The 12101-nt window shown below is 42.0% G+C and overlaps 1 protein-coding gene across 1 annotated transcript in view; it reads left to right on the forward strand.

The window, feature by feature from the left end:
- Positions 1 to 9503, forward strand: part of CC2D2B (coiled-coil and C2 domain containing 2B) — a 31123-nt gene extending 21620 nt beyond the window's left edge. Inside the window, exons 10-14 of the mRNA XM_064488294.1 lie at positions 36 to 170; positions 560 to 682; positions 5054 to 5112; positions 6710 to 6887; positions 8817 to 9503. Of these exons, the coding sequence (XP_064344364.1) occupies positions 36 to 170; positions 560 to 682; positions 5054 to 5112; positions 6710 to 6887; positions 8817 to 9005 (684 nt within the window). The 3' untranslated portion in view covers positions 9006 to 9503. The remainder of the gene's footprint in view (positions 1 to 35; positions 171 to 559; positions 683 to 5053; positions 5113 to 6709; positions 6888 to 8816) is intronic.
- The last annotated feature ends 2598 nt before the right edge of the window (positions 9504 to 12101 follow it).

Raw genomic sequence — 12101 nt, forward strand, 5'->3', positions numbered from 1 at the left:
ACATCAAAAATGACTGTAACTCTTTCCTTGTACAGGGACGTGTGGCTTATGTGTTAACTAAAGAAACTGATGAATGTTTGCTTTGGAATCCATTAACCGGGCGATGCCATAAGCAGTTTGACCCATTTTGTCCCTTACAAAGTGTAGACTGTTTGTTTGATGATGAAAACGTAAGTATATGGGGAGAGGGTGGGGAATCTTATTTTGAGTTATCTCCTGAAGGGTCAAACCAGTGGTCTTCTACCCTGGCTATACATTAGAATCATGCGGGGAACTTTGAAGAATGTATAGATGTTCAGTTATAATCCCTGGAGTATGGAGCCAGGGAAATCTTATCCCTAAAACTCCCTGAGGTGATTCTGCTGTGCCTCCAAGGTTGAGAACCAGTCAGCGGTCTAGTGTTCACATCCCCTGGGATATCTGTACCTCCTGCCTCAGAACTGTCCTTGGCTTCTGCCACCTCACTGGGTAGCAGGACTGTAAAACTGCTCCATCCTAACCAGCTGTGGGCTTTGAACTCCCCTGGGCCTGTACTGAGTTTATGTTAATGTTTTAATAGGTCTGGTTTAATATTCAACAAAATAATACACCAATGGCTGTATATTTTGACTATACAAAGGAAGGTTTCTGGAAACAGTTGCTTCCAAAATATTATCAAGGGACAAAAGCACAAAGTATACAGGTAAATCATATTTTTCCAGGTGTGTCTGTGTGAAAGTTACCATTGGTTCTAATCTTAGGAGTTGTGACAGCTTTTGTTATATTTACGTAACTGATTGCTTATTGAATTATTTGGCCAATATTAATAAAACTTAGTTTTCTCTGCCATCTATCCTGAGTTTGGGTCACTCTCACTCCTTTCCTCTACGTGCAGAAAAGAGGAATTGAGAAAAAGGAATCATCTTAAATGTGAATTTAGGTTTTAAAGTAAAATTTTTAAATGTTCATCATGAAACATAAAATGTAATGTCAAGATAGTATAATAAGCTTTTACTTTGACCTAGCCCTTCTGCTCCACATCCATGACAATGATAAAGTATAAAAATTGAAAAACAAAAGGCTTATCTGGGCTCCAAACCATGATAGTTATCTCTGGACTAGAAACAGGACAGACACATTAGCAGTGAGTGGGCCCAGAAAAGCTGGCAGCAAGGTCTGAAAATGCTTCCTGGAATCCAGAAGCCAGAGCCAGGGACTGTGATGGGGCTCCCTACTTTGCTGCTTTTGAAAGAAGAGGGGAAAGAAAAGCTACAGACTAACTGCCTGGGGTTTAGGAGGTAAGAGACCAAAGTATAGATCTGAGATCAGGAACCAACTTAGTCACCGGATGGCTTGGCCAGGGTGTCTATGATGTACTCAGTATCGCTTTGGGAAGGGACCCAAATTCCGTTTCAACAGTTGTTTCTGGATTGAGGGCCATGGTATGGCAGTGTGCAAGCAATTACAAAATCCAAAAACCAGAAGTATGACCCACAGGGAGAAAGGGGTGGGGGATGAGATAAAGAACGATGGAAAATGGGCGATTCATAGAAGCAGAAACTTTAATGTTCAGCCTCACTCATTATTTCACGTGTAAAAGATTGGAAAAAATATTTTGAAGTGTGATCATATCAAGTGTTGGTAAAGAGGCAGAGAAATGGTGGGAGTGTAAATTGCTACAAATACTTTGAAAAGCAATATGATGATGTTAATAGAGTTGATGATGCTTAACCTTTGACCCACCAGTTCAACTTCTAAGTGTATAGCCTAAAGGAACATGCACAGGGAGACAGTTTTCACACACAAGTACAACAACGGTCATTCCTGAGTTGCTTGAAACAGAAAAACATGAGTTGTGAAGTACTCATACTATGAAATCTATACAGCAGTGAAAAAGAATGTATGAAACCAATTTACCATAGTTCTCAACTGGACTGTACACCCATTACATCAGATTCTCTGTGGGAAGAACCCGCACATTTGGTGTTACCTACAGCTCCCCAGTTGATTCCCACGTGTAGCCGGGATTGAGAACCACTGACCTAGAGCCATGTGTATCATGTGAATGACTGTAAGAAATGGAATGTTAAGCAAAATAAAGATGTGGAATGACATGGTACAAAACCATTTATGAAGTTTGAAAATTATATGTTGTTTCCATATATACAGATATATAGTGATAGTATAAAAGCATGCATAAGAATGATAAACACCAAATTTAGGTTCGTTTTGGAGAGAGAGGAAAAAGGAATGAGGTCAGGAAGCAGTATACAGAGTACTTCAAGTCTATCTGTAACCTATTACATCTTTTAAAAAAATCTAAAACAAATATGAAAGAATGCAAAGATTAGCTATAGCTCAGTGGTATGTATGTTGGGTCGATGTTAATTACATTATTCTCAGTGCTTTATCTTAGATTTGGGACAATTCACAATATCAAAAAGAATGAATGGTGGCTGTAGGGGGAAAAATAGTATCAGGGTATTAAGTAAAGAGTTTCTCTCCTCTTCAACGTTTTTTTCCCCACTCTCTAAGAAATACACACTGTCGGTAGTTTCTCGTGCATCCTTCTAGACATTCTCCATGTGCATGCAAGCATATAGATATGGTTGTAAAGTCATTTTAAAGAAGGGGAAATGTGCTTATCTCCCTTGAGCAAACCACATTTACAGCATCCACAGACCATCCCAAATTTGTGACTGAAACATCGCTGCCTCCTGGGGGTTGTGAGGAGGATATATTTAGAGATGAGGTTTTTTGTTTACTATTAATCATTCTGTTATTAATTCAGGTAGTGTTTATTGGGTGTCTGCAGTGAACCAGCACTGTGTTAGGTGTAGGTACCCCAAGGAAAAGACATGTGTCAGTATTCTTGGAGTTTGTGTTCTAGAGGAGGAAACAGGAGGAAACACACACTTGCTGTAAGAGTGATACAGAGGAAATGGATGTGGTTTGGGGAGCACACAGCAGGAGACCTGAGGGGAAGGGGAGTTGCAGGGGCTTCCTGGGAAAAGAAGTGACGACCCGCAGAGTGAGGAAGGGTGAGAGAGCTAATCTAGATGAAAATCAGGGAGGAAAATGGTCCCGGCACAGAGTGGGAGCAGCAGGATGAAGACCTGCAGTGGCAGGAGATGTCTGTCAAGTTGCTGGGAAGACAGCTGAGCTGCCAGGGACTGAGCAGTGATGAGCGTCGGGGTGAGCAGAGCCCTGGTAAGGATTTGGACCTTCATCCTCAGGGCGATCAGAAGCCAACATCACCAAGGCAAGGGCTGCCATGGTCAAAATCGTGTTTTTGAAAACCACTATGACTGAGGATGGAAACTAAACCTTTTATCAAGTTGAATGTATAAATATAAAACTCCCAGTTGCATTTGACTTGTGTTTCTATTGATTTCTTTCCTGTGGGTTAATGGCCCTTGGTCTTCTGCCTTGATGCACACATACCAGAATAAACCACTGTCTGCAGTGAACACTTTTTTTTTTTTTAATATCACAACTGAGAATACAAATTTGAGTGTGTAGGATGAGAATATGGGTATTCAGGGATGCAGTTAACAGGTAAATCCTCTTGAGATTTTAAAGGATATAAATTCCCTGAAAGGAGCTTTTGCCTGAAAAGAAAAGTAGACGAACACCCTATAAACTTATCAAGTCAACATAACACAGGGCTTTTTTCCCCAGGCCTGAATGTGACCTAACTAATCCACAAGAGTTGCCAGGATAGTGGGGCAGACAGTGCTTGACGACAGCAATCGGGGGTTCAGTTTACCTCCTGTCTGGGATAGCTGGCGGCCCCTGTGGGATGATGCTGGAGCCCATCCTTCCCTTTCTCTGGTATCCTTCATCTCCTGCCGGGATTGGTTTTGGGGAAACTGGCTGTGCCTCAGCCTTTTCTCTAACCTAGTGGTTCTCCAGCCATGGCAGGCATCAGAACCTTCTGGAGGGCTTGTTGAAAAGTGGGCTGCTGGGCCTTACCCTCGAGTTTCTGATTCAGTGGGTCTGAGGTGGCTGGTCTGGGGGCCACATTTTGGGAAACACTGGCTTAGATATCACTGGACAGACTGAACCTCCTCAAATCACTCCTGAAATTCTTTAAGACCTAGAGGCCTAGCAAATGTTTCCGCCTTTTTACACAACCCTTGTTCCACTCATGAGGGGGAAATATCTCTCCCTGTTTCTACAGCTCCTCTACTTCGCAGCTCAGAAACATCCAAAGTAAGAACTGTCTAAACCCAGCCCCTCACTCTTGTCTAATGAGCCCTGCAGGGAGGGGAAGGAAGGATTGGGGTGGGGAGTGGCTTGGAAAGTCCTCTCCTCCTCCCCGCCCCCAGCAATTCCTGCCCCGGGGCAACACCAGGTAATATGGTAGAGCATTGCCTCTGCTGTTGCGGGGGGTGCTTGGAGCAAGGACTTGGAGACAGGGGAGATGGAAATGGACTCTGTGTGCACACACGCACATGTATGTGTGCATATACACACAAGCACAGCCACCTGGCTCCTGCCAGCTGAAAGAAACAAATAATCAAAGCAGGAAGATGATAAACCGTGTTAGAAGGATAATAATAACAATAATGTTTGATCTTTATTGAGCAATATGTGCCGGGCTTTACATGTATTACTTTATTTTAAAATCTTCACGTGACCCCAGGGAAGTAGGTACCATTATTGTCCCTCTTTTAAAGATGTGGTAACTGAGACTCAGAGAGGCTAAGGTCACAGTTCACCAAGGTCACAGTTAATAAGTGAAAGAGACCAGTGTAGCTCCCAGAGATTATCTGGTAGAATCAGTAAGCATGTCTGAAAAATGCTTGTTTGAATAAACAGATGGGACAGCATATATATCTTTCCCCGGAGACCTATCTTTTGTAAATCCATTCTTCCTCCCATGCCCTGGTGAGATAGTCGAAGGAAACACTGTGATCTGTGTTACCTTTGTGCCTCTACTATGGAGTGTTTTTGCCTCATGAGACTGGTTTGGGGTCCCCCTCGTTGTGATTAACACTCTACGGGGTGACTGTGATGTAGAGATGTTCTCCCTAGAATCTTGTCTAACTTCTAGTTGTCTGTTTTTCAGCCTGAAGAAATAATTTATTCTGATACTAACAGAAGCATGGTAGAAGACCTAAAGAACAGGTATGGTCTTTATTGATAGGGTTATCACGTTTTCTCCCTAAGCTCTCACTCAGCCGTCTTTCAGACCTCTTGCCCATTCTCTCAAAGCACCTGCTAGATTCAGCAACAGAAGCATGAAATGGAGGTTATAACAGTTACTTCCACTGAGTCATCTGTCTCTTGGTACATTCATCCAAATCAGCCCCTCTGCCATCCAGGACAGTCCTTGAAAAGAAAGGCCCAGTTGAATGTCATTGCCTCTGGAAAACATTGTGGGCCACTAATGGGAAGTTCTCAACACAGACACCTGTTGAGCTTATAGTTATAATGATGCAGTAGCTAACACTTCTTGAAAGGACATGAAGGCAAATGGCGCACAACTTGGGGTGTGGTAAGAACATCCAAGCTGTGTGGTAAAAATATCAGTACTGTCCTTCCTAGGCACCACCTGCCCCCCAGAACACACACACGTGCGCACAAACCCTGAGGGGCTGTTCAGTCAAGCCTAGAGGGTCACAACCTTTGCGGCAGACCTCACTCCTACTCCAGATGTGTCAGAAGCGTCTAGATCTGAGGGCCTCCTGTGACTCATGCTGACACAGCAGGCTGTCCTGTAAGCCACTACCAACTCATCAAAAGAGAATCTAACAGTAATCATTTTGCCACTCCCTTCTCTCACTAGCATACAATCCCCACCTCTTATTTCCCCTCCTTCTTCCCCAGTTCTGAACAAAAGGGAAGAAATGCACTAGGGAAATGGTTCCCAGCTTCTGGTTTTCATCAGAATGGCTTCTAGAACTATCTAAAAATCACTATCACGAGGTGGAAGATTTTGGTAAAGTCACAGGTGATTCTGGCATATAGCCATGGCTGAGACACTCTGCAAACTCACCTAACTACTCAATAGGCCTAGCCGAAGGGAGAGTGCCAGCAGCTGCTTCTGTAGCACACACTGATTCTGCACAGAGGAGAGGTTGCCCTGAGGGGCACCATTAACCCGCGGTGCTCCACTTTCTCCCCTTCCTGGAACAGTTCCTCGCCAGGCACTGTTTAGAGGCGGGGTATACAGGCAAAGATCCCTCCCTTGAGGAACACTCATTCTAGATGTTTCTGAGCATCATACTGATCAGTCCAGTGCCTCATTTCCTCCCAACTCTCCATGCTGAATTAATTGATCTAATAAACCCATTCCTGCTAACTTTAGCCCAGACCAGATATGTGAACTTTTATAAAAGCATTTCTTGGAAACACAAGGTCTTATGTCAAAGGAAGGTCTTAGAGAACAGGAATGTCAACCCAGTAATCAGACAATAGGTATTGTCAAATCACTCCCAGTAGACAGCTGACTACACACAGGAAGCTGGAAAAAAGATGTGCCTCTGAGAGCTAATTGCTGGCTACCCTAGGAAGCTTCCTGCTTTCTTAAGCCAAGCAAGAGTCTCCTTTCTTCCAGACCTGACTGATGTGAATGATGGCAGGTATCCCAGCCACAGAGGGTTGATTTTCTCCTACATCAAAAAGTGTCATTCTCATACTTGAGTAAAAGTGACAAAACTTCTTCCCCTTTGTTAAATGAGTTGTAATTTATCATGAAATAATCTTTGCATTGTTACCTTAGAATTGAACGGACTCTGAAATGTAAAATAATGGAATGGCGACCTAAACAGCCAACACGTTGGAATAGACAGTGTACTTTCATTTTACGACAAATCCTTCCTAAGCTAGAACTTGGCACTGGAAGCTTAGTTTCATCTGAAGAGGAGAGTGAATTTGGAAGACTACTAAAATTTTATTGGGTTTGTATATGACTTAATGCATTAGTGATGCTTGTTTCATCTATGTTGTTAATTGCCAGATGGTAGTATTTTAAATATTCCTGAAATGCCTTTTATCTTGATCGTAGATGATACATGCTATGACATTAAAATGCATTTACTTATAGACTGAGAAATTTCAAATGTAGTGAACAACTATTACCATGACCATATTGCATGACGTTTTCTTGGAATCACTTGTATGTTTTATGATGTAAAAAACCACAAACTTTGGAAAGAGATGCCGAAAAGGAAACCACCTGCAACTAAGAAACTAAAAAGTGATCTCTAGATGGTAATAATAGAATGGATTACCTGTCCTTGGTTCTGGGCAAGAGGACTGTATGCAAGCTTTAATATTTTCTGTATGCAAGTTACTCTCAAATTTATACATCCAGCCTGAACTTCTCTCCTGACCTCCTCCCTTATATGTTCACCAACACATTTGACATCATCCTGGATCATAAAAAGGCATCTCAAACTCTGCAAGTCCCTAATCAAACATGGTGGGCATTTGGTGGGTTGTTAGAGTTCTTCTTTTCTTCCCCTACTGTATCCTCAGTTCTGGGAGTCCTCTCATCAGCGCTTCCCAGTGAATTGGTCCAGTGGGCTTTTGGAAGCCCCAGCCTCCCAAGAGTAAGATTCCTTCCCCCTACCATCCCATAAACTAGAGGATGCCTCCTAGGGAAATCCTGTGGGAGAAGAAAGGGAGGAATCTGTTGGTAGTTGATACTTCGGCTGCCAGGGAGGGATATGCAGATACTATTTATTATGAGCAGGGAGGAAGTTGTTTTGTTTTGCTTTCTTTTTAATAGAATTAGAGGGTAAGAAGATAAGAAAGCATAGTTAAATATAAGCCAAGTTTTAAAATTTGGAGTTCCTTTTAAAAATTACTTGCTGTTTACACACAACCATGAATCTGGACTGAATCCCGCAACTTGGGTTCAAATGCTGGCTCAGCCACTCAGTAGCTTTGACCGAGTTACCTGCTTTCTCTATACTTTCACCCCATTTGCACAAGATAAACAGAAATAAAAATAGTTACCTGTTTTGTGGTTGTAGTGAGGATTAAGTGAGCTAATGCTTACACCATAGCACCCAGCACCAAACAAGTGTTTAGTAAATGTTAACTATTATTTGTGTTCTATGTGGCAGACATTGTGCTAGACACTGGGGTTATAACAGTAAACAAGACAGATACAACCTTGAGCATTCACAGAGACGATGGGCTAATTACAGAGACAGACCAGAAAACATGTAATTGCAATATATTTCATTAAGTAAGCTAGAGAAGGACAGCGTACCATGCGACGCGTGGGAAGATCAGGAAAAGCCTCTTGAAGTCAACAACCTAAGGCTTGAAAGAGGATTATGATTGTCATTTGTATATTTTTTCAATAGAAAATTTTACATGGGGCGGTCTTCCATATCCTTTAATTTTGTCACATAGTTGTCACTTAATAAACTGAACCAATGTTAAATAAATTCTTCCAAAATGTCCACTTAAATCCCTCATTTATAGGACCAGGAACTTTCCTTGTTGGCAGTTTGCTATTCCAGGAAGAGTGCAAGGATGTGGAATGTTAAGTGCTCAGGCTCTGGTGTCAGACAGACCTGGCTCTGCTCTGCTCCTCTCTCTGTAAAGTGGGGATTATAACAAAACCGACCTCCTAGGGTTGTTTGAAGTGTAAACGTATATATGAAGCATTTCGCACTGTTCCTGTACTGTAGAACATAGTGAACACCCACGAAATGATAACAATTATCATTATTTTATGGCTACTATTTCTTTGAGGCTTCTGTAATCTCTTTGCATACGTGAGTAATGTATGTAATTCATGGGGAACTGTACTTCCCTATCACCTACATGACTGTAACGTGGGTTCACGTGTTATTCTGTCTTTGGTCCAGGTGGTGGGATTTCCTCTCCAGATGCCATACACTGATGTACAGTCAGTTATTGATGCTGTGTATCAAACTGGAATTCACTCCTCCGAATTTCCGCAGACAGAATTTGCTCTAGCTGTGTACATTCACCCATACCCAAACAACATCCTATCTGTGTGGGTTTATTTGGCTTCATTAGCTCGACATGATTGAAAAGGAAGAAGGGGAAAGGAAAAGCTTGTGCATGGGCCCCAACCGGAAGCCAAAACTTTTCTGTTACTTGGGATTTTTCTGTTTATCCTCAAGTCCAGACAAGTGTGAGCTCAATTTTTGGTTCACTTATAGAGTTGAACACAATGGAGACTCACTCCCTGAGTCTTTGAGGACAAGTATAAATGACCTTCTCACCTGAGACTGCTTCAAGGAGGACCTTTCAGGAAGTCTGGCGCCTTGGGTCACTGTCTATAGTAGGTCTTATTCTGGGAAAGAGGCAATCCTGGCCTCTTTTGCTAAAGCCAGTGTTAATTGTGGGCCCACACCACCTCCATCAAAATCACCTGGAAGGCCTTACTGAAAATGCAGATTCCACATCCCAGCCAGGACCTACTGAATCAGGACCTCTGGCAGTGCAACTCCAGAACCCACATTATTTTCAACAAGCTCCCCAGGTAATTCTCTTGGCCTATTAAGAGTAAGAACCCTGCTTTATAGAATGTTGTCATTACTAGAGTGAAGCTTGTACATTTAATGCTGGTTCTGATGCAGTTCCAGGTTGAAGTCATTCAGATAGAAACCTAAGGTCATTGCCTCTCATAAGACAAAAAGAATATTTCACTGATTAAGAATAAGAGGAAAATCTGCCATGTTGGGGTGAGGAGTGGGGTCAGCTTCTGGGGGCTTCTCAAAACTTTTCTCTTGAGATGCTACTGACCTGAAGTCCTTTCAGCTCCAAATATTTGGAAGGGACTCCCAGGAAACTCTACCTGAATGCTTTCCTGATTCTGTGAGAAAGGGAGAAAATGGTCTTACCAGATTTCAGAGCCCCTCTTTATCTTAGTGAGCAGCCCCTGTTGTGTCACTGGCACTTTTCTGCTGCTTTTCTTTCCCAATGGTGGCCCCGGGGAGACCCACCGAGGTCCTAGGAGCCCCTCAAGAAACAGTAACAGGGATCTAAGTAGGAAACACTGTACTATTTTCTTGTATTCGATTACTCTGTGCTTCATTGAGGAAGGCATTTATACAGTTTACTTAAATGTTACATGACAACTTTTTTTAAAAATCAAAAGATACAGATTTCTAAAGGTTGATGAGAGCAGTTTTATATGAGGTAAAAGTAAGAAACAAAATGCATTTCTCTCATTGCAGGAACACGGGGGCTTCTTGAGTCACTCCCACAAACAGAGAACAGAGACCCCAAATTCATCCTTAGGGAACCCTCAATCTGCATCCCCTCGCTCAGTACACCAGCACAGGCTGGTCCCAGAGAAGACCTCATTTATTTGGAGTGATGTTAGTCTTGGACCAAACTCGAGATTACTAGAAGAGTAAAAAGAGCTACAATATGGGTGAAGAGAATGCTTTTTGTCCAAGGTTAAAAACTAATTGTGTGTGTCTTCTGGCATGCAACAAAAAACTGATCAGAATTTTTGTTTTTATTTAGATGTTTGTGTTTAAATACTATATGAAATGTTATTAACAAGTCTCCCACATTGATTGGAGTAGCACAAAATGACATCTATAGAAAGGCAAGTTTGCCAAGGAAGTGCTGAATTCACACAGTTCATTTCTGTGGCACATAGAGTGTTTACATAGCTATTTTGTTAGCCGTTAATGGTTTTAGAATTGATAGGCCACTTAAGATTAAGGTGGAACGTGTTCATAGGCAAGTGTGTATTATATGCATTTTATATGCACATGTGTTTCAAAACTAAATATTTTTCGTTAAAATTGTGTAATTGTAATGAACCATTTTTATTTGACTATTTAAAAAATACATGATATTAAATGTAATATGTAATTTTAAAATTCTTTAAATCATCCCACAAATAATTACAGAGCACCCATTATGTACCAGACACTTCAGTATGTGCTGGAGGACAGCAGTGAAAAGACAAAGGTCCTCCCCTTGTAAAGCTTTCATCCTTACAGGGGAAACAGGTCATAAGCACATAAATAGTAAGTAAGATTATTTTGGGGTGTGATGAGTGCTATATAGGAAAGAAATAGGTTGGTGTGATGGAGAAAGACTTAGTGGGGCTGGAGGGTATAAGCAGAGTAGTCAGGGAAGGGCTCTCTACAGAGAATGTTTGAGCTGAGATTTAAAAGATGATTTGTCAGAGGGGGAGGGTATAGCTCAAGTGGTAGAGCACAAGCTTAACATGCACAAGGTCCTGAGTTCAATCCCCAGTACCTCCTCTAAAAATAAATAATAAAACCTAATTACCTCCCCCTGCCAAAAAATAATAAAACAATACAATAATAAATAAAATTTAGAATTGCATTCAGTTACATGTAACAGAAACATAATCACAGTAGATAACCAAATAGGGATTACATAACTGTCAAGTCCAGAGGAGGCAGTCCAACCCTGGTACAGTCTGCGATGTTGTAAGTGTACTAGTCTTCATCCATCTTCTTCACCATCTCTAAGGAGACTTCTGTCCTCTTGCTCAGCGGTTCTCAAACGCATACATAAGAATCACCTGAAGAGTGTGTTGAAACACAGATTGCTGGGCCCTACCCTCAGTTTCTGATTCAGTGGGATCTGGGGTGGGGCCTGATAATTTGTAGTTATAACAAGTTCCCAGGTGCTACTGAAACTGCTCATCTGGGAACCACAAAGGCTCTAGCCTCACAGCCATTTTTGTGGCAAGAAAATGCAGAAAGGGAAGGAGGAGGTAGAGGATGCAGCTGATTTAGCTCTTTTAAAAAGCTTCCCATGAGGCTGTGCCCAGTAACTTCTACTTACATTCCATTGGCCAGAATTGTATCACTCCTGGCCACAAGAGAGGCTCGATGTCAAGTATTTTAAGTGGACATACTGCTGTCCCAATAAAATCAGTGTTCTGTTGATGATGAATTAGGGGAGGATGGCTACTGGGTAGGTATCTGTGGCTTCTACAGTTGAGAGGAAGCCAGTCATGCAAAGATCTGTGGCAAAAGCATCTCAGGCAAAGGAGACTGCAATTACAAAGGCCTCTAGTCCAGAAAGAGTCTTAGATGGGGAGGCGGGTGGGAAAAGAAGTAGCACACAGGTTGGAGAGATTAGGACCATATAGGTCATGGTAAAGAGTTCACATTTTATTTAAA

Source organism: Camelus dromedarius, chromosome 8 (assembly GCF_036321535.1).
Source record: "Camelus dromedarius isolate mCamDro1 chromosome 8, mCamDro1.pat, whole genome shotgun sequence".
NCBI lineage: Eukaryota > Metazoa > Chordata > Mammalia > Artiodactyla > Camelidae > Camelus > Camelus dromedarius.